At 42.7% G+C, this 22,729-nt stretch overlaps 1 protein-coding gene across 1 annotated transcript in view; it reads right to left on the bottom strand.

Annotated features, from left to right (window-relative positions):
• The window catches only part of iqgap1 (IQ motif containing GTPase activating protein 1), a 78,051-nt gene that overhangs the window by 14,127 nt on the left and 41,195 nt on the right, over positions 1–22,729 (bottom strand). The window contains exons 9-27 of the mRNA XM_047362941.1: positions 20,550–20,637; positions 19,505–19,662; positions 19,347–19,431; positions 19,104–19,267; positions 18,356–18,516; positions 18,148–18,272; positions 17,746–17,909; positions 11,610–11,700; positions 11,350–11,517; positions 8,769–8,911; positions 8,530–8,700; positions 8,368–8,451; positions 8,217–8,288; positions 7,125–7,194; positions 6,676–7,040; positions 6,399–6,562; positions 5,283–5,507; positions 4,728–4,868; positions 4,540–4,624 (exon numbers count right to left, since the gene is read on the bottom strand). Coding sequence (XP_047218897.1) covers positions 4,540–4,624; positions 4,728–4,868; positions 5,283–5,507; positions 6,399–6,562; positions 6,676–7,040; positions 7,125–7,194; positions 8,217–8,288; positions 8,368–8,451; positions 8,530–8,700; positions 8,769–8,911; positions 11,350–11,517; positions 11,610–11,700; positions 17,746–17,909; positions 18,148–18,272; positions 18,356–18,516; positions 19,104–19,267; positions 19,347–19,431; positions 19,505–19,662; positions 20,550–20,637 — 2,724 coding nt within the window. The remainder of the gene's footprint in view (positions 1–4,539; positions 4,625–4,727; positions 4,869–5,282; positions 5,508–6,398; positions 6,563–6,675; positions 7,041–7,124; positions 7,195–8,216; positions 8,289–8,367; positions 8,452–8,529; positions 8,701–8,768; positions 8,912–11,349; positions 11,518–11,609; positions 11,701–17,745; positions 17,910–18,147; positions 18,273–18,355; positions 18,517–19,103; positions 19,268–19,346; positions 19,432–19,504; positions 19,663–20,549; positions 20,638–22,729) is intronic.

The following is a 22,729-nucleotide window of genomic DNA, read 5'->3' as shown; positions in this document are numbered from 1 at the left end:
TTTCCTCATCCAAATTGCAAAGCACTAAAACCTTTTCTGTTTGTTGTTATGTACCGTCCACCAGGCCCTTACTCTCAATTTTTAGATCAGTTTTCAGACCTTTTATCTGATTTAGTGTTAAATACAGATAAAGTTATTATAGTGGGGGATTTTAACATTCATGTTGACACTGAAAGTGATAGCCTAAATATAGCCTTTAATGCTATCTTAGACTCAATTGGCTTTGATCAAAACATTAACAAACCTACCCACCTTTGTCTTCATTCTCTGGACCTTGTGCTGACATATGGCATTGAGTGTAAAGACATAACAATATTCTCTCATAACCCTGTCCTGTCTGACCATTTCTTAATAACCTTTGAGTTTAATTTAACAGAGTACTCCACACCTGAAAGAAAATTTCATTATAGTAGATCATTATCAGACGATGCTGTAACAACCTTTAAATAATCTATCCCACTTTTAATTTCCTCATTATCACTGAAAAGCACAATGGAGGGCAATAATTCTGTTTCTGCCCCTTCACAAATTAATTATCTTGTTCATAGTGTTTCTTCATCATTGCGTGATGCATTAGACAATGCAGCCCCCTTGAAAAAGAAGGTAATCATTCATAGGAGGCTAGCTCCTTGGTTTAATTCAGAGCTGCGTACATTAAAGCACAATGTTAGAAAATTGGAGAGAAAATGGCGCTCTACACACCTAGAGGATTCCTACTAAATCTGGAAAAATAGCCTACTGTTGTATAAAAAGACACTTCACCAAGCTAGAACAGCTTATTTCTCATCATTAATTGAAGAGAATAAGAATAATCCTAGGTTTCTCTTTAGTACAGTTGCTAAACTTACACAGAGTCATAGCTCTGTTGAGCCATCCATTCCCTTAGCTCTTAGCAGTCATAACTTTATGGGATTCTTCTTAAATAAAATTAATTCTCAGTCAGTCAGTCATTTTCTACCGCTTATTCCATAGTGGGTCGCGGGGGAGCTGGTGCCTATCTCCAGCAGTCTATGGGCGAGAGGCAGGGTACACCCTGGACAGATCGCCAGTCCATCACAGGGCAACACACATACAACCACGCACACACTCATTCATACACCTAAGGGAAATTTAGAGAGACCAATTAACCTAACAGGCAAGTCTTTGGACTGTGGGAGGAAGCCGGAGTACCCGGTGAGAACCCACGCATGGACGAGGAGAACATGCAAACTCCATGCAGAAAGACCCCAGGCCGGGAATCGAACCCAGGACCTTCTTGCTGCAAGGCAACAGTGCTACCAACTGCGCCACCGTGCAGCCCGTAAAAAATTAATTCTATTAAAAATAAAATCTTTGACATACTCCCGAAGATGATTACTTCATCCTCAGCAAGTGAGACAACATTGGAAATAACTGTAGAACCTGATCTGTGTTTGGACTGTTTTGATCCTGTGGAGCTTCCTGAGTTATCAGAAATATTAGCTTCATCTAAACCTTCAACTTGTATGTTAGACCCAATCCCAACCAAATTATTTAAGGAAGTGTTCCCTCTGATTACCAGCCCCATTTTAGATATGATTAATCTATCTTTAGTAAATGGATCAGAACCACAGGCTTTTAAGGTAGCTGTAATTAAACCTTTACTTAAGAAACCTTCGCTTGATCGAGATGATTTAATAAATTACAGACCTATATCCAATCTTCCATTCTTATCTAAAATTCTTGAGAAAATAGTTGCTAATCAAATGTGTGAACATTTATACAGCAATGACCTGTTTGAAGAGTTTCAGTCAGGTTTCAGAGCTCATCATAGCACTGAAACAGCTCTGCTGAAAGTCACTAATGATATTCTTATGGCCTCAGATAATGGACTTGTGTCTGTTCTGGTTCTGTTAGATCTCAGTGCTGCATTTGATCCAGTCGACCATAATATTCTCTTAGAAAGGCTGGAATATGCTGTAGGGATCAGGGGAACAGCGCTAGGCTGGTTTAAATCTTATTTGTCTGACAGATTCCAGTTTGTTCATGTAAATGATAAATCATCTTTAAACTCCAGGGTTAATTGTGGAGTACCACAGGGTTCAGTACTTGGGCCAATTCTCTTTACTATATATATGCTTCCAATAGGTCAAATTATCAGGCAGCATAGAATAAATTTTCATTGTTACGCTGATGATACTCAGCTTTACTTATCCATAAATCCTGATGAGTCCAACCAGTTAGATAGACTACAAGCATGTCTTGAAGATATAAAAACTTGGATGACTTTAAATTTTCTGCTTCTAAATTCAGACAAGACAGAAGTTGTCGTCTTTGGACCGGAGTCTTTAAAAAAGAAACTGCTTAGTCAATCACTTAACCTGGATGGCATTAAATTGACCTCTGATAATAAAGTAAAAAACCTTGGTGTTATTTTTGACCAGGACATGTCATTTAAATCCCATATTAAACAGGTTTCTAGGATTTCCTTCTTTCATCTCCAGAACATTGCCAAAATTAGAAATATCCTGTCCAGGAGTGACGCTGAAAAACTAGTCCATGCATTTGTTACTTCAAGGCTGGACTATTGTAATTCTTTACTATCAGGATGTCCACAAAATGTAGTTAAAAGCCTTCAGCTGATTCAAAATGCTGCAGCAAGAGTTCTGATGAAAATTAAAAAGAGAGATCATATTTCTCCTATTTTAGCTTCCCTTCATTGGCTCCCTGTTAAATCCAGAATATAATTTAAAATTCTCCTCCTCACATATAAAGCCCTTAATGATCTAGCTCCATCATACATCAGAGATCTGATTGGTCCATATGTTCCTAACAGAGCACTTTGTTCTCAGACTGCAGGTTTACTGGTGGTTCCTAGAGTCTCTAGAAGTAGAATGGGAGGCAGATCCTTTAGTTATCAGGCTCCTCTCCTGTGGAACCAGCTCCCAGTTTTAGTCCGTGAGGCAGACACCCTGTCTACTTTTAAGGCTAGGCTTAAAACTTTCCTTTTTGATAAAGCTTATAGTTAGAGTGACTTAGTTTATCCTGAGCTATCTCTGTAGTTATGCTGCTATAGGCTTAGGCTGCTGGAGGACATAATGACCACTTTCAACCTCTTCACTACATTCTCATACTACTCTCCAATTTTGCTGTTATTTCAGCTTTTAACTTTGTTCTCTCTTTTCTCTTTCTAGAAGCTACACCTGGCCTGACTCTGTGTCTACCTGTGACACCTTTCTGGAGGGAGGCATCATCCGAGCTTCTGCTGGCAACAACTTAATGCTCACCCTCTACAGATGATCCACATGGCCCTGTCTTTTAGTGTTTAACCCTTTCTCTCTCCTAGACATGGATACTGACTGAGCTTCTACTGTAACTAACTCTATGTTCTCTCTTTCAGACTCTAACCTTGAAAACTGGATCAGAGTTTATCTGTTCTTTCTTTCTAGATGAAACGACTAAAGGAGCTACATCCATTAACATTTACTTTTCCTTCCCATAGAAAGTACTCCTGGATCAGTGCTTCTTTGTTCTCTTTGTGTCTCTGCTCTGTTCTCTCAAACCCCCAGTCGGTCGTGGCAGATGGCCGCTCACACTGAGCCTGGTTCTGGTTCTGCTGGAGGTTTCTTCCTGTTAAAAGGGAGTTTTTCCTCTCCACTGTCGCTACATGCATGCTCAGTATGAGGGATTGCTGCAAAGTCAACACCAGTGACTGTCCACTGTCTCTACATGCTCATCCAGGAGGAGTGAATGCTGCAAGTCACTGACTGGATGCAATCTGCTGGGTTTCCTTAGATAGAAAAACTTTTTATCCAATTTGAATAAATAACTGAATCTGACTGAACTGTTCAATGATTAGGATTAATTGGAATGTATGAACTTGACTGTTGTGAAGAACCTTGAGACGACATGTGTTGTGAATTGGCGCTATAGAAATAAACTGAATTGAATTAAATATTGTGACTGCTGCTGACGTTAGCATGATAACAGTAGACTATTGTTGTTATTCCTCATCAGCTAAGCAGCTTCTTTTAACTATGGGATTAGTTGGTTGCTGAAACTATATGTAAAACCTTTGTCAACAATACACATGGGCAAAGCTATGATATCAACTACAACTTGAAGATTAAAGCTTCATTTCAACTTAGCAAAACTTCCTGTGTTATGTCTCCTTGTGCCACAGTTTTAAAAACCAGTGTTTACTACATGTAGTATTTTATAACTTTCTTATATTTATTGATTTTTCTTTTGTTTCCTGAAAGTTGTAATGGTTTTTAAGTTGTAAATATTAGAGTTGAAGCCGTCTTGTGTGTTGCTGGTTTTGCACACATTGATGTTACAATATTTATTGCATTATCAAAACCTTAATTTCAATAATACAAATAATTCAAAAGTAAAACTTTCTTATACAACACTGAAGTATTAAGGAAAGAGCAAAAGTATTATCTATGCTGGACTGTACTCAGTTCTCTATATAGTCAACACAATTTCCGTATGATTAGCTGCCTTAGATGGACTTCTGTGTTTTGCAGAAACTGGTCGATCGAAGAGTGAAGTAAGCGAACAAATCAAGATGCTAACCTTGAGCAGCTCGTCCTCTGTAGAATCTGGAAACTTCTCGTGGAGGGTGTCCTTGAGCACTTTGGAGATGAACCGCATTCCATATCTGACACAAAAGTCAGATATAAATTATGCAAAACGGTGGAGGCTGGCTGGCTGGAAAATAATGCAATACATCTTTCTTATGATGCTAGAAATGAGGAACGTACGGGATTTTGTCCACCGAGACTATTATCGCAGACAGGAATTTGTCAGTGATGCTCTTCATGTTCTTGATGGAGGCCTCCAGTCTCGTCCTCACCTCTTCGTGAGCCATGGCTTGTTCTGGAGTGACGTCATACGGCAGTTTACTGTCAACAAGAGAACAAAAAAGGAAGAAAAAACATCTCAATAAGGCTGGATCCCATTTTATCCGCTAGCCCTAAACTCCATGCTTCTCAGGTGTAGGGTGTCCTGGTTGTTTCTGTGGAATTGGAGGAAAGCTAAGAGACAATGCTTTTTATTCCTTAAAACGTAGATTTTCCTTGGAAACAAAAGGGCAGCAGGTGTCCATAACCACCGAATGTCTGATTTATTTGAAATGTTCAGAAGTTTGATATAAATATTGATTATTGTTCGTCGATAAAGAATGACCAGAAGCAGCAGCTGTTGAGATGCTTTATGTTAATATAATCCTGTCAGCTGTGTGGTCATTTCCAGTATTTGAAGTGTACGTGTTAATCTTTCTGCTATGATGCACTGCAGCAACCCAACCTCTGGCTTACCTGGCCTCTCCAGTCTCCGTCTCCATCTGGTTCACCCAGCCCTTGTAGATGTCCACTGGGTCCGTCTTGATGTTTAGCGTTTTGTCATCCATGATCTCCTTGACCACAGGTGCCAGGATCTGCCTCAGTGCATTCTGTCCTCGTGCGCCTCTGTGGAAGCTCACCACCATCTTGATTACTGTTGGGTTTCCTGTGACGATCTCCTTCATCTGGTCCACTTTTGACCTACAAGCAGTTGAACAACATTTAAGGCCTCTACTATAGTAAGCTTCCATCAGACACTGATGTGCGCTGGATAATAAATACAGTGTCACATTAGGTCAACTATATCTAAACACAAAGGTCTCCTAGGCACTCTTTAAATGGAAAAGGTGACAGAATATCTCATTTATGTAATGTAGATGTGTTTTCAGTTTTGTAAGTTGAAAAATGGCAACAAGACTGTTATTTGCAAAAATTACAAAGCTTCAAAAAACAAGTGGAACTATGCCAAGCAGACCTGGGCAAAGACTCAAGTATATCCTGCCCACATCCACAGCTGTGGGCTTGTACAGGAGGTAAACTTGTTAGACAACTGGAGCAAAGTTTGGCATCTTTCCCTCACAAAGGCTCCATGAAAACCTTAAGATGCTATGCCAAAGATAAACCTTTTCTGTCCTACTGTCACAAACGTGGATAATGACCCAAAACTAATGGCCACATGGGTGCAGAAATGAAATTACCAGAGAAATTAGCCTTCCTCCATGGTCATCTGAATCTTCAGATATAATTCCTACCTTTCCACATCTTTACCAGGGCTGCCAATAAGACTTGAGACTGCTATATTTACAGACCAAGACCAAAGCCTTGTCTGTCAGAGGAAGTGTAACCTTGAGCCATTACCAACAAATTCAATGCGACAACCCACTCAAAAGGCTTCTCAGCGCAAAGCAGTCCATATAAATGTATGAAATACAAAAACACAGAACTAATAAGTAGGGACAAAAAAGGTGAAATGATGCAGGGAGGTAAACATTAATGTTGATTTATGTCATGGAGAGCCTGATCTGACTCCAGCAGCTGCATTTATTCCTTAAAATCTAAGGGTGTGACTTATATCAGGACTTTGGTTCTTACTTGATCTCCTCCTGCAGGGCAGTTTTGAAGAGCTTCAGGAGCAGGTACTCCTCTCTCTGGTTCGATGCGTAGTTATACAAGGTGAAGATGACAGAGTCCATGAACTTTGTAGATTTATTCTGTGGCATCTGGAAGATCAGCTTGGCCAGATATGTCGGGTTGGTCTAAAACGTATCAGACATTTGGAGAAGTATTACTAGGCGGAGCGGTGGATCTGAGACTTTGGGCTTTTTCTACAGAAATTCAACAACAGACAAAGACTGTGAAAGACCATCACCTGTAAAAGGTAAAAGAGATGCTGGTAGGCCTCAAGCTTGACTCTCTTCTCCTTGCTGAGAGCCTTCAGGCCTCCCCTCTGCTTGTTCATCATCATCATGTCAGACAGCTGGGTCTTATTTTTCTTGGTCAGCTTCTTGCTGTGAGACACCACCTCCTGCAGGGTGATCTTGTTTTTCACCAGCAGACCAATCTTGATATCCATCAGGTTCAGGTCATTCTCCAGCTGCTGGTTGGAGCGGATGTTTGTGACCACCTCCTCACGGAGCCGCATCAGCTCCAGTTCCTCCTGGAAGTCCTGGTCGCTGTGGTCCAGCAGGTGGACGAACTTCCTCACCACCGCCATCGGCGGATTTTCCGCGTTGACTGCGGAACGTTCACAGAAACGTCACATGACCACTAAACTCAAGAGACTGATTCGTGTTTGACCGTTGCTCATGTCCTACTTACTCAGAGTCTTGTAGTCATCCCTTGCCTTGTTGGCTCTGATGAAGGCCTGAATCTTCACCACGTCATCGATCTGCAGCACAAAACATTAATCGTTGGATTGATCAACAGACATCGGTCCACAGTGAGTCAGAGAGCAAATAATGTCACATATAGTTCCTTTAAAAAGTAATTGCCCTCACAAATGCCTTCTGTCATTGCTAATTTTGTTACATTTAAATGATCTAAATTATGTGTCAGACAAAGATAAGGTGATATAAGGTAACTTCCTACAAACGTATTTTAATCATAATTTCATTTATTAAGGTAAAAATGTCAAACCAACTTGACCCTATGTGAAAATATATTAAATCATAATTTAACTTTGAAAACCAAATTTTCTTTTTGGTCAGTTTCCTCATAGACATCCGGCCCGATTATTGCCTGACGTGTAGAATCAGGAAACTACTTAGAACCTTTCTGACAAGATGAAGTAGGCTAAAAGATTTCATGAAGCATCATATCTTGGCACCAAGCTAAAGAAATTAAAGAATGAATGAGAAACAAAGTCACTGACATCTATCGGTCTGGAAGGAGTTATAAAGTCATTTCTAAGGGACTCCAGAGCCACAATGAGAAGCATCAAAATTACTCCAAGATTGCTTCAACCACTGATGCTGGAGTTCACAGAAGAACCCAGAACAACGAGTTAAGGTCAGGGTTAAGGGTCAAACAATAAAGACACTTGGCAAAAAATGACATCTATGGGAGAATTTCAAGGCCAAAACCACTTCAGAACAAAAAGAACATCAAGGCCCGTCTCACATCTACCAAAAACATCTTGATGACCCCGTAGACCTCTGAGAAAATAGTTTTTGGACCAAAGAGGCAAAAGTGGAACCCGTTACATCTGGTGTAACCTTACATGGCAAATAGAAATTGGTTTTCTTCTTGCCACTCTTAGATAAAGTTGCACAACTGATAATTGTTCTGTCAACAGATTCTACCACCTGAGCTGTGGACCTCTGCAGCTCCTCCAGAGTTACCAGGGGACTTTAAGCTATGTTTTTCCATACTTTCAAAGGCTGCATAGAACCCTGGGTAAAGAAAACTCACATGATCTTCGAAGTACTTGAGACGATCTTTATACTTCTTACGAGCTTGATGCATTCGAACCACAGACTGAATCTGACAAAGAAAGACAAAGTTTTTAACGCTTCTTTTCTCCATCGGCCTCGAGGTTACTGGAACCTCTTCCTAACTTTACCTTAACAGCCTCTTCGGTGTGATCCGTCAGGTACTGCTTGCGATCTTTGAACTCCTTCCTCTGTTTGTAGCCTTTCCAGTGAGCCTGAGATGAAAAGGTTCTGGTATCAGACTGATGGAATCATGTTTAATCCAAATGTTTATTTGATCACAGATTTCTCACCTGGATGCAAGTCACAGCTGGGTCCTGAGATTTCAAGAAGTCCATCCGCTCCTTCAGGCCATTTCTCACCAGGTAACCACGACATCGAGCTTGAAGCTTTGTGATTAGAGTCTCATTGGCGAGCCAGAGCTGCTCTCGGTTATAGGCTGTAGTAACTCCAGAAACAACCCCCTGATAGGAGAACATAATGGTTAAACAAGGCTCCAGACTTCAGGTGAGGTCCATAAGCAGATCCATACCTGGATCTCCTCCTTGTTGATCTGGACGTTGTTTGGTACGAAGCCCTCTGGCTCCACCCATGTGCCCTCCTTGGTCTGCAGGTTGTAGTAGTAGTTGTGTCCTCCCTTCACCCAGTGTTTGACCCACTCACTGCCGTTATCACCTGGACACACAGATTATTTTCGCTTTTATTTATAGGAGGTAATCCCAATTAATTGTGGGGTCTAATTTTAAAAAACAGAAAAGTACCAGAACCTTTAAAAAATCAAAGCGGATGCAGCTCGAGGTCAAAGTGCAGAGTGGGTAAATCCCTGTGGAACACTGAAAGTAATGAAAGCTCTGGAGACGCTTTGTTTATAACATTTAAGATAAATCATGTTTGGAAGAGGACTAGGATGGGTTATTAAATGGTAGTTATGCTCATGCAGAACACCATGTGCGGATATTGATGAGTGGTTAACCTGAGTTTAAAGAGCAAAGGTCAGGTAGACATTTACAGCCTATGTTGGATCTGAGTGCTTGGAGATAAACAGCCTCTAACGTGTGTGTGTGTGTGTGTGTGTGTGTGTGTTTGTGCGTGGGCGGCAAACAGGGGTGACAAAATTGTGTTTAAAGTTAAATTTCATCCAAAGCTGCTTCCTCTATTAGTTTACAGTTTTCATAGTAAAACATTAACAACATTCATTTCTCCCAACGTCAGAACTTTCTCTAATTGCTGACTTCAATTCAGTTCATGCAGTATCTTGGACTCTTGTTCACGAGTGAAGGAAAAATGGAGCGGGAGATCGACAGACGGATCGGTGCGGCTGCCGCAGTAATGGGGGCGCTGTGCCGGTCCGTTGTGGTGAAGAGAGAGCTGAGCAGAAAAGCAAAGCTCTCAATTTACTGGTCAGTCTACGTTCCTACCCTCACCTATGGCCATGAACTTTGGGTCATGACCGAAAGAACGAGATCCTGGATACAAGCGGCTGAAATGAGCTTCCTCCGTAGGGTGGCCGGGCGCTCACTTAGAGATAGGGTGAGGAGCTCGGAGTAGATCTGCTGCTCCTACACATCGAGAGGAGCCAGTTGAGGTGGCTCGGACATCTATACCGGATGCCTCCTGGACGCCTTCCTCGGGAGGTGTTCCAGGCACGTCCCACCGGGAGGAGGCCCAGGGGACGGCCCAGGACACGCTGGAGGGACTATGTCTCTCAGCTGGCCTGGGAACGCCTTGGGCTCCCCCTGGAGGAACTGGAGGAGGTGTCTGGGGAGAGGGACGTCTGGGCGTCTCTGCTGAGTCTGCTGTCCCCGCGACCCGGTCCCGGATAAGCGGAAGACGACGAGTACGAGTACATGGGGTACATACAAATTTCAAGTCAGGTACATACATTCCAATTAATCCTAACTAACAGTGCAGTTCAGTTTATTATTCCATTAATTGGTTTAAAAGGTTTTATATCTAATGAAAGAAATTGGTTTGCTGCACAAATGAATCTGCAGAAATAAAATATAACCATAAAAGAGCCGATTCATCTCTCTGATTACAGCTCTATAAGCTTTTAATCTGTTTATTTGTTCAGATTCAGATAAAACCATTAATTAACATCAGACAAAGATAACCTAAGTAAATACCAGCAGCACTTTCCAACCCAGTCTGGCTTTATGAAACTGCTTTCTAAACCTAATAACTGCTTGTTCTGCATTTAACAGCAACATCTGGTGATCAGTCTTCATCACTTGAACTGGAAACAGACTTATGATGCTTTTCCCATCAGAATGATCCAGTCCAGTTGTGGCTGATATTCACTTTTTGGCAACCTTTACAGAACTCTTGTGGCCTTAACTGACAAGTGCTTCAATCAGCTGCATTTGAAATGAAAACATTTTTATCAGATTGAAGCCTCTACAAACTGGGCATCATTACAAATCTTTACCACAGAGCTATAGCAACACCACCTGAACAGCTGAAGAACGTCCTCGAATGCTTTACACACCGTGGTTTTTGCTTTTTTGAATTCACCACCGAGCGCCGAACAGCATCATCCTTGTCTTTGTGTCACATTACCAAAGATGAATCATCTAATAAATCTGAATATTCATGCCAGGTCCAGCTAGGTCGAAGGTCAATCTTCTTCTCATTAAACGTTCCCTGCTGATAACGTTCCTGTTCTGTTTTCATCATCATTACCGTTCCTTCCAACTAAATGGCAGCTGATAATTTACAGGCTGTAAATGAGAAAATGATCCGCGCGCGATATAGTCATAATTACAATTTTCTACATTATTTCCTAGTTAAAGATTCTGTTGCTCTGTTTCGGTTGCTTTACTTCCTGTTATTTTCCCCTGCAGACGGCCTTAATGTTCCAACAGGATTCTTGGATGATGCAAGCTCTTAACTGTAACAGCTGTCTGCACCTGTGCAGGTGTGGCTGCAAACCTCCTTGTTGAGGCTTAAAACTGAACTAAGTTTGTTTCTGAGTAGCAACCCATAGCCCTATTCTCACATCATTCCGTTCTTGCAAAATCTTCATTTGATCAGTCTCCACCTGATAAATATATTGAGTAATGACACCAGCAATGTTCCAAACCAGGAATAGAATCATTAATACATGTCCTTACCTTTGTTCTTCTTCTCCTCTTTAATCTTTGCTAAGTTGTCCTGATAGGTGTGCGCACACTCCGATGTGATGCCGTACAGTCCTGCTCCAGGATTGCGCAGAGCAGCCAGGGTCTGAGCGGCGTCTCCAGCATCGACCGCCTCATTAATGGCCTGGATGGACTGTGAAACTGTTGGTACAAATCCAAACATCAGGCTTTACAGTTCCCCCAACATGAATAGAAATGTTTAAAAGTACAAAGTGGCGTAAATGTGTGTTTACACTGTATGGCCTCCTTGGTGTCTTGGTTTGCCTTCAAGATGGCATCCTGGATCTCATCCAGCCACAGCACAGCAGAGGGATCCTGAGTCTCCTGAAAAAAACGGCTAAAAGGATCAGAAACAAACAGCAACAATAAAAGCAGGACAGCTGGTCATTAATGAACGTTATTAATGAGAAACCTGGTACTCGGGGTTTCACAAACCTCTGGTCAGTGCATCTCCTTATATGAAGGACAGCAAGCCACTAGGTGCAGCTGATCTAATGCATTGATTAACTGACTATTGTCGATGTGAACATCTGTGTAAAAGCAGGAATTTAGGCGAGTAATTTTTAGCACAACACCAAGACAGAAAGAATGACCCAAACTGGGTCATTAACAGTACAATGATCCAAACCACTTCAGCAAATCTACAACAAAACTGTTAAAATAGAAAAGAATCAGATGTTGCAAAATTCAAAGTCCAGACCTCAACCTGATTAAAATGCTGTGGGTCGCAAACTTGAACGAAATAAAGCAACATTGGAAAGAAGAACGTGACAACATTTCTCCACCAGGATGTGAGAGACTGATTTGGTTCTAAACGATGCCAAATCATAGGGTGTACTTAGATTTTTTCACATACTGTTTTTACGTTTTGTAAGTGTAGTTTTTGTATTTACTGCTTTAAATTCATCAGAGACCAGAGTCCCGTACTGGTTTTACACTGCAGTGGTGCAAACCAGCCACCAGATGGCACTGTCTGTATAGAAGATGCTCTCCAGAGAGTTTCTTCAGCTTGCAGCCTCCCCTCTCATATGTCCCACCCCTTCTTCTTGCAGGGAACATGGAAGGAGGCGTATATATGAAAAGTGCGGTAAAACTGATACCTGATCTTCATGTCTCATGCCAGGGGGTTGAAGAGGACTGGTGGTGTTGGTGGACAGGCTCTGCCGCAGCGTGCACAGACTGTAGTAAACAAACCTGAAGAAGAAGGCTGTAGAAGGTTCACTGCACTGACTGGGACCTGGGTGGAGGACGACTAATGTGCAGCTTCAAACATTATGACTGCATCATGGAAATAGAGGAAGTGAGAGCCGGGGCGGTTGAGCTTTCTAGAGGTAGATTAGTTAAAAACTATCTAACATTTTATTCTGCCCTTCATCTCACTTCCTTAGAAACAGTCTAGAAAGATTTAATTTCATTAAACTTATTTAAAGTTGTGAAGGAAAATGTGTTTTTTTTTTTTGCTGGTAGTTAATGTGTAAAGACAGGTTTCTCTAATAAATGAGGATGTACTTTTTACACATACAGATGTGTAAACATTTAAGGCACCCTGCCTTAAATTAATCTCCTATTGCAGTAACTTATGTTAACCATCACTGATACTACAATATTCATAGTCATGAAAATAAAGAAAACTCTTTGAATGAGAAGGTGTGTCCAAACCTTCGGTCTGTACTGTATATAACATCTAATTTTTTCCATGCTCCTCAATGTGTGGTAGAAGATAAACTTGGGTCCTTCTCTAGCCTCATTGTCGCTGTTGCGGCTGTTCTAAGCTTTTAATTATTGCTCTGACTGTAGAGGTAGTTTAGACCCGATAGACCCGTTATTTTCTTGACTTCAGAACATCAACACACATCTGCCTTACTTGACTAGCATGTTCTCTTGTCTTTCTAGATTTGAAGAAACGGGTCTCAGAAAGTCACTGGTTACTGATATGATGGTATTAGTATTAAATAAACCAATACTTACAATAATAATAATTGCTGCAACTGTAATTTGGTAAAAACTACCAGAGGTTCCTAATAAACATTGATGTTGTGCTTTCTGCAGCAACAAATTCAAGTGATAATCATCTGAAGAGCTGAGCTCTTTAGTTGGTGGAGTCTGGGCAGGACTTCCTGCTGTTTATCTAGGCACAGCCCAAAGCTCTGAGCCAACTTCTGCTTCCTGCCTCTCTGACTAACAGCCCTAAGACAGCAGAGTAAATGAGACCAAAGAGAAACACAGGACCATAAAGTAAATACACTCGTTCCTTTGTGTCCCAGCTCTCCTGACCTCAGATCAGCTGCAACTTGCAGTCCACTAAATCTGAGGCACGAGGCTGGTCCTCCTGATGATCCTGCTCTCTCGCCTGGGGAATACCTCGTCTGCTCCGTCTATCAGAAATCCAACAGGAAGCTTGTGCTGCTTTAATCACTAACTCAGTCTTCAGACCAGGGAACGTTGTGTGTGTGAGTGTGCCTACGTAGCAGTAAGCTTTCTGTCCTTTTATGGAATCAAACGACCGAGGTCCTACTTTTTATTTCCTATGTCTGTGAAATCAGCAGGAGAAACAGATCCATGTTGTTTCTTACTCTTTTTGTGGAACTATCTATGGAGTTTCCCAAACTTCTACAAAGTTCTCTTTAAATAAAGCGGCTTCCTAAATTTTGCTTAAAACAATGTAAACCCAGTTTAAAAGCAGCTGTTCTGTTTCTGGCCTCAGAAGTTTGTAAGAGAACAGCAGAGAACAAACAGCATCATGAAGACCAAGGAGCACAGCAGAGGTCAGGAGGAAGCTGTGTTAGAGATGTTTTCAACAATTCATCATCTGAACATGGAGAGAGTACCAAGACATGGCCATCCACCTACACAACCAAGCAAGAAGAGCAGCAGGAGGCCCATGGTAACTCTGGAGGAGCTCCAGAGATCCACAGCTCAAGTGGGAGAATCTGTTGAGAGGATGAGACATTTAGTCGAGCAAATCTGATCTTTATTGGCCACAAACAAGAATGATTAAAGAAAATCAAAAGACTTCTTGATTTCAGTTTGCTACAAGCTGTGTATGAGACACAGGAAACATGAGGAAGAAGGTGCTCAACTTAGATGAGACCAAAGTTCCCTGTTTTAGCCAACATGAAAAACCAACGCTTTGAACACACCATCCCCACAGTAAAACACGGTGGTTGCAGCATCATGCTGTGGTGACGGTTTTCTTCATCCGAAATAGGAAAGCTGTTCAGATTTGAAGCGAAGGTGGATGGAGGTACATCAAGGTCAATGCTGGAGGAAAACCTGCAGACGACTTCATTCTGGGGTGGAGGTTCACCTTCCAGCAGGACAACCACCCTACACATACAGCCAGAGGTACAATCTGGATCATTTACATCAAAGCAGATTTACATGTGAGAATGGACCAGTTAAAGTCCAGACCTAAATGCAACTAAGAACCTGCGCCAAGACTTGAAAATTGATGTTCCATGATGTTCTCAATCTCATCTGAAAGATCTTGAGCTGTTTCAATCTCTAGATGCTGGTAGAGACATGTCCCCAAGGACTGCAGGTACAGCTGCTCCAACAAGGCATTCCCTCAGGAGGAATAATTCAATATTTATCATTTAGGGACATTGATTTGTGAATTACTTTGTGTTAATTAATCACATAAAAACCCAATAAAAACACTCTGACGTTTGAGGTCATAGCAAGACAAAATGTGAAAACCTCAGGGGGTGTGAATACTTTACAAGGCTGTATGATTCAGATTGTGTTTTACATATAAAAGGTTGGCAGTGGCTCTGTTTTAACAAAACTATGGGGAAAAAACTACATATATCTTGGGAATCTGGCAGAAAACACTGAACTTCTGTCTGGTTTTGGGTTTGAGCCTCGACTGTGATGTTGTGCAATGCAGTCCACCTGCAGCAAACACCTGCCCTCTGTTTCCCTCCCTATCACAGAGAAAAAGGTCCAAATAAGGAGTCTCTGCTCACAACGTCATGCCCAGAAGTGCCGTGCATACACTCTGCACACCAGAACCGCATTCATCTACTCATGATAATCCAGGCAAATGCGTTAAGAGGCAACAGGAAGAGGTGCCCTCGAGCAAGACGGAGCTCCAGTCTGGTGTGTGTCGAGGTTCAGCAGCTGAACGTCTCAATCTGAAGAGAAAAACCAGCAGACATCTCAGGCTGCAGAGCCAAACTTACACATCCTACATGGATATAGGACAGGAAGTGGGGGTTGGAGGGGTGACAACACCATGACATCAGCGTCTGCTGGAAGCCTGAGTCACATGGAGACATCTGCAGCTTTCCATCAGATCACCTCAAGCACATTCACCGTAAAAAGGCACTTCTAAATGGTGGAAAAACATCCACAATGTGAAGTACTATGCAATGCATTAACTAGCAATGTTTTCACTTAAACTCTACAAAGATATCAATATCAGATGTATGTTCTCTGCAAGAATCATCTCTGAGTTTTAAAATAATGCATTTAAAACGGAAGATATGAACCTGCAGCTCCATGTCTGAATTAAATTATTTTAACGATTTTCACACCAGCTTAACATTAGCAGATTCACTAGAGTCATCCAAGTTCTTCAACAGACACATTCAAATAAAGCTCTGACAACGTTAAAATGTGAGCAGCAGAAACACAAAGCCTGATGTAACTGTAGCCCAACTCTGTTTGCAGGAGAGAAAGAAGGATGAAGAGATTACAAGAAGACTGCTTCTACACCTGTACAAACCTGTGACAAAGTTTCCGAAAAATAGATGGTAAAAAAATGAATGCAAGGTGTATTTAGCGGCAACTACGGCTCAATATATCTGTGTATCTGTTAACACCTGAATTTAAACACCTGTAGGTCTGAGTGTGAGCGCGCTTGTGTATACAAGGTTTCTCCATAAAAATATGCAATGACAAGTGTGAGGAGCCACAGACCTGTCCCCCTGGACCCGAGACAGACACGGAGGAGATCTGAACCACAGAGACCCAAAGGCTGCCCCAGGGCACGGAAACCCGGGGAGGGCCACGGTCGGGACTACCACAACCCCCCCCAAGAGAATAGCAGAGGAGAGCCCTAAGGGAGCCACCCAGCAGCCACAGTGCAGAAGCCCATAGGCCCCGCCAAGAGCCGTCTACGGTGGAGCAAATCCAGCCATGGACCCAGAGACCCGAGACCCCGGGGCACATCACTCCCCGAGCAGAGGCCCAACAGAGCCAGGAGACCCAGGTCCCGGCAAGTAGCCAGCAGGAGAGACCAGGTATATACCAAAGCACCCAGCCCCGGACACCAAGAACCACCAATACACCAGCAGGCAGAGACACCAACCACCAGGTAGCAGGTAGTGTGGCGGGAAGGAAATAGGGGGCATACCCCCACAGATGAGCCCCACCCCCGAAAAGCCGATGAAGACGCATCCAACACAGCGCAAGCTCCACACACAGCCCCACTCCATGCAACCCCACCACATTTCTGCCCTCCACCACATGCTGTGGAGGGCAGAGACGCCACCCTAGCCTCCGCCCACAAACGCAGCAGAGCAGACGACCACCGAGCACCGTGCTCACAACGAACTCCTGACCCCACACCCAGACGGGACAAACACACTTGAAAAAGGTCCATAGTCGGCGACATGCACCTGGAGCCCGCGGCCCCCACAATGCCCCCGCAACCACACCACATCACCATCACCGCAACGACAGCCCAAGGAGAAACACCAACCAGCTCAGCTCCCCCGTCACTGCTCAGCCAAAATGGCGGTGCCCACATCCACACAACCCCCCACCCCACACGCTACAACCCCCCTCACACTCCACCCTCCAGCTCTTTTATTTGAAAACAAGCATAATGAGCAAACATTCAGACCACCAGGCAGGAAAAACAAGATTTTTTAAAACTCCATATTCCAAAATTGTCCAGAAAAACACATGAAACGCCCTATATTCAGCTGAGCTAGCATATCTTGTCGGCCGGGACTATGCTAATCAGGCAAAACATTATGACCAGCATGGGCACCTTGACCAGGTTGCAGCAATGCATCCCCCTACCCGACAGACTGCAACATTCTGTGTATTCTGACACCAGCAGTATCTTCTTCAGCATTCGAATCTCAGATTCAGGGACATGAACAGCATATAGATGAACCTCTTTCCATCTTAGTTCCAATATTTTAATAACATAACTAGGTATCCTCAGAAACTGGCTCATCCCTGGTTTTTAGGAGGCAGATGAAAACCTTCACATAGCCTAGAGAACCTCTGAGAGACTACTAGAACTTCAGACTGCTTGGAAGAAGGATATAAAGGAATTAGGGCTGGCTGAAAGTTCTGCTTGTTCCTACCATCTGCAGGATGCTTTTTCTAAATGATAACTTCCTGACTTACATGAGCCTTCTCCCTGCGGGCCTCCAGCAGTTTATCATGGTAGTGCTGAGCGATGGACGGGTCCACGTCCGTCAGCTTGGCCGAGGGGTTCTGCAGCATGTCCAGGGTCTTCATGGGGTCTCCTTCGTCCAGGGCCTCGTTGATCTGTCCGATGGCAGCAATTCCTGCAGAGATGGTTGTTTCCACAGCAGGAAATCAATCACAATTTATTAGCAGAGTGGACTGCAGAAGTAATTAATGCAGCCGTCGTAATCATTTATGCCTATTAGCTTGGTTGACAGTTATTAAATAGTTTGGCTCAGCAATGAAACATGTAAATAAAGTTTTGTATGGCTGCGGTTGGTGTTTCGTTCAAGATTTTTACATGCCGGCTTCATGGTACAATAAACGTTTGTCTCTTACGTTCATGCTCCTCCTGCACGGCCAGGTTGACTTGGTCGATGCAGGCCTGGATGTCGTTCCAGGTCAGATATTTATTTCCCTCCTCTTTGGCTGCCTCTTTCAGGCGCATCAGCTCATCCATGTATCTGAGCAGCAGACAAGCACGACGTGAACCTTCTGGAAACAACGTGATCAGAACCATTCTCAGCTTGCGGACCTTTACGCTCACCTCTGTGCGTACTCTTCCTCCACATTACTGAGCCCGGTGACGGAGCTGGCCAACTGTCTCCACAGTGCGGCTCGGTCTCTAACGTCCATTGCCTCGTTCATCAGCACCACCGCTGACAGCATCTCCACGGCAACGAGCAGCTCAGGGTGGGTCAGGGAACCCTGCAGGACAGACAGGTGGGTCAAAAATTCATTCTGTGTGTCAAACTGCAAAGGAAAATGTCCGACTGATGATGTGAACACAGAAAAAAGTTCAAGCTTCAGCTGGACGGACAACTGGATGGATGGACAAATTGACTTGGATTAAATGGACAGATGGATGGATGATAGACGGAGATGCCTGATTTTTAGCTCCTCGCTGTTTTTCTACGTCAGTGAATATGATGTCATAACTGACCAAAACATCCTGAAATGTTGAATTTCCTCTGACATGTCCTGAATAAAAAAAAACATACTAGAACAGAGACGGAGTAAAAAAGCAGCCAAAGTCTAGAGAGAAACTAAAAAGTTCCCGCAGAACTACTGATGAAGACTACTTTACAGGATTAAAAGATCATCTGAAGACAGATATGAAGAACCCAGTTGAAGGACTACAACCTCTGTAACAGATTGTACAAAGTGTGAAACATCAGTGTGGTTCTGATGTGTGATGAGGTCAGCAGTTTCCATGTCCAGCTGCACTGCTCCTGTAAGTCAGCCTCAGAAGCCACAGGTTGGCTCACTTTAATGCTGCAGGTATGTGCCGTCACCTCTGGGCTTTGCTGCTGCAGACATTCGAGCTCCTTCTGGTAGAGATCAGCAGCGCTTGGGTAAACTTCAGGCAGCTGAGCGTCAGGGTTCATCAGCTCCTCCACTGTTTTCTCCGGCACACGCGCTTTAATAGCAGCGTTGATGCGTTCCACTGCTTTCAACACTACATGGAGGCAGGAAATTAGGATTAATGATAGCAACAGGCACAGACAGGAAATACATTCACTGTGTGACGCTCGTACTCTTCAGGTAGCCCACTGCAATCTCATTGGCCGTGTCCACGCCGCTCTGCAGCTCATCCTTAGTCAGAGGTTCTCCAGGAGACACCTAGCATGGAGAAGTTATGATGAGGAGCTTAAAAAATCTAAACTACAATAATCTTTGCTTGTCTGGACCCTACCTGCTCTTTATTCTCTCTTTCACCCTGCAGCTGCTTCAGGTACCAGCCTTTGTTCTGAGGCTGCAGGTTCTGGATGCCCATGGCCTTCAGAGCCTCGTACAACATATCCTCATTTCCACCGAGCAGAGCCTGCTCAGCTGCATTCAGGGCGTTGCTCACTGTTGGAGAAAGGTTGATGTTCAACCAATGCACCAGAGAAACCAGGAGACATTCACTAACCTGTGTATACAGTGCCTTTTCATACCCGTTGAGCAGTTTGCTACGTTAGAACCACTTTTATGTATTTTACTGAGCTTTTAATGAGACTCCACCAAATGTGAAGTGAATTACATCTGAAAGTCCTCAGGGTTTGAACATCTGGAAGCAGAGCCTCTAAGCTAAATAGCTCAAGCTCAGTTGAATGGGATGGAGAGAGTGAATAGTAATTCTCCAGCCTTCTCAGTTGGATTTAAGACTGGACCTTGGCTTGTACAGCATCACTGGGTCATTGTCCTGCTGCACAAGGGACCTTTGACCCAGACTCATGGCTTTTGTAGCCTTTTTATGCAGGATTCCACAGCATTTAGTAAAATCCATCTTCCTTTCCACTTAGCTTGCCCGTCTCTGCCTCTACAGCATCCTAACAGCATTATTCTGCCACCACCGTGCATTACCATGGGGACGATGTGTTCAGGGTGCAAAGCTTGGGACATTATTTTAGAAACTAGAGTTTTCAACATCTCCCTGACCTGTCTGTTATGTCCTTTGGTCTTTATGATGCTGGTTGTTCTCTAAAAAAACCTCTGTGGCCTTCATAGAACAGCTGCATTGATACTAACTTACACATAGCCGGACCCAGCTCAGTATTTATTTATAGAATGGCTTCTGAACTTTGAACTGTGGTTTAACTGGATTTCTTTTTAGGGGGTATCAGAGTAAAAGGAGGCTGCAACTATTTTTGCTTTGTCTCCACAAATGTGCGCTACGTTGTGTTGCTGTGTGACATACATTAAAACTTCATAAAACCCAACGGTTTGCAGCTTTAATGTGTGTCGGTGGAGCTTACCGTTGACCGTGTTGATGTTACCCTGGATTTCAGCCTGAGTGAGAAGCTCGTCGTAGATATCTCGCTCTGCTTCAGTGTTCTCCAGTTGCTGCAACACAAACATCAGTATATTATTAGCTGTAGACCATGAAAACAGTTATTCATCAGTTTTTTGGGTCAACTTGGATCAGTATTAATCCTCCAACTCAAGTCCCAATGCACAGATGTTAAACAATACTGCCAATAGTGTACATCTAAATCTATTTATATATAATGCTTTATTTGTTACACCATTTGCTTTGTCAATTTTCTTTAAATGACCTTCCTAGATGTGCAACTTTTACTCACTGCTGTGACAGTTTAATTTCCCCCTTGGGGAAGAAAACGGTCTGATCTGTTTCAGAGCTCCGTCCACCCTGTTGTTCTTACAAGACGTTTAGAAGAAAAAATAAGGAACCGGACAAGTATACACCGACTGACTGGCAGGAAGACCACGAACTAAAACAAGAAGAGACGAGGCTGTTAAGCATTGAGCATTAAATTAAATTAAATAAACTGAATTTGGAGCCTTATATGTGGTCAGACTGACATCTTTTTCAGCAAGACGCTGCATATTTTAATCTATTTTAAACAGCAATTTGCTACTGTAACATGTTCCCAAGTGGAAACTGTCTTTACTGGACTTTAGTTATCCACCAAAAGTTTGGGACATTTTCTAAAATCAAATAAGAAACTGAAGGGAAAAAAAGACATTGTAAACTTAATTGTAAAATGACAAAAAACTAAAATGTACCCATATGGCGAAGGTGCTGTTAAAAAAGTGATAGAAAGTGACGGAGCAGTTCTGTCCCTTCCGCTGATAGATCACACACACGCATCGCGATGCACGTGCCTACACACACATTCGACTACATGTCCCTCTCAGTATATGACAGCTACAGCCAGATCGCTTTACACATTCATCTTTCCTTCTTGTACTCCGTGGCGACCAAGGGTGCACACTTGGAGGCACGTAGAAATCGGTACTCATTCATTCACATTTAAACATAACGACATAAGTTTTCACTCCCTCGTGTAGCGTGGTCCAGATGCCTGTGGCGGCTTGAGTAAAAGTGGGCGTAACACTTCGTCAGTTCTCTTCCAGAAAATGTAATGGTAGATTATTTTTAACTGAAGAAAACCAAGAGCTTCAGCATGAAATTAATATTGATTGTTTTTGGGGTCATTAATGTTTTGGTTTTTCTGTATAGTAAAATTAATGATGAATGATTGTGGGCTGGGGCTTATGGTTTATAAGAAGAGCTTCTGCTCTGCTGGAGTCAGTCTGGTCTAATTACAGAGGAGGTAATGTTGATGGGCAGCACTAAGAGAAAGATAAGGAGTTGTAAATACTATATATCCAATTTTTCTTCTCATTTTTCCTGCTACTCTGCATTTCATTTTTGGGAGGTGTGTAAATAAAAAGCTTAACCATCAAATGCCAACATGCCCTCTGTGATTTTTTCCACTTTTTGGAGTCAGGTTTATGGGGTCCAGGCCCTCCACATGGGCAGCTAGAAGGAGCTCACGACAAAGTAACAATATAAACTAGAAACTTTCGGAAGAAATTTAGACGGGGCCTGCCTCTTGGTGCGTGCTTCTCGGACCGGAGCTTGCTATTTTTATTGAAATTCATCGTCTATGCTATTTTCTATGCTATTATCACCTTAAAATATTACTAGTAACTCTGGAAGACTGAGGCTTTTATTTTGAAATTTTCAATAAGCCTTACAGGTCCTTCTCAAAATATTAGCATATTGTGATAAAGTTCATTATTTTCCATAATGTCATGATGAAAATTTAACATTCATATATTTTAGATTCATTGCACACTAACTGAAATATTTCAGGTCTTTTATTGTCTTAATACGGATGATTTTGGCATACAGCTCATGAAAACCCAAAATTCCTATCTCACAAAATTAGCATATCATTAAAAGGGTCTCTAAACGAGCTATGAACCTAATCATCTGAATCAACGAGTTAACTCTAAACACCTGCAAAAGATTCCTGAGGCCTTTAAAACTCCCAGCCTGGTTCATCACTCAAAACCCCAATCATGGGTAAGACTGCCGACCTGACTGCTGTCCAGAAGGCCACTATTGACACCCTCAAGCAAGAGGGTAAGACACAGAAAGAAATTTCTGAACGAATAGGCTGTT

The sequence above is a fragment of the Girardinichthys multiradiatus genome, chromosome 4, assembly GCF_021462225.1.
Source record: "Girardinichthys multiradiatus isolate DD_20200921_A chromosome 4, DD_fGirMul_XY1, whole genome shotgun sequence".
In the NCBI taxonomy this organism is placed as follows: Eukaryota; Metazoa; Chordata; class Actinopteri; order Cyprinodontiformes; family Goodeidae; genus Girardinichthys; species Girardinichthys multiradiatus.
This window is presented reverse-complemented; position numbering and strand designations above follow the sequence as displayed.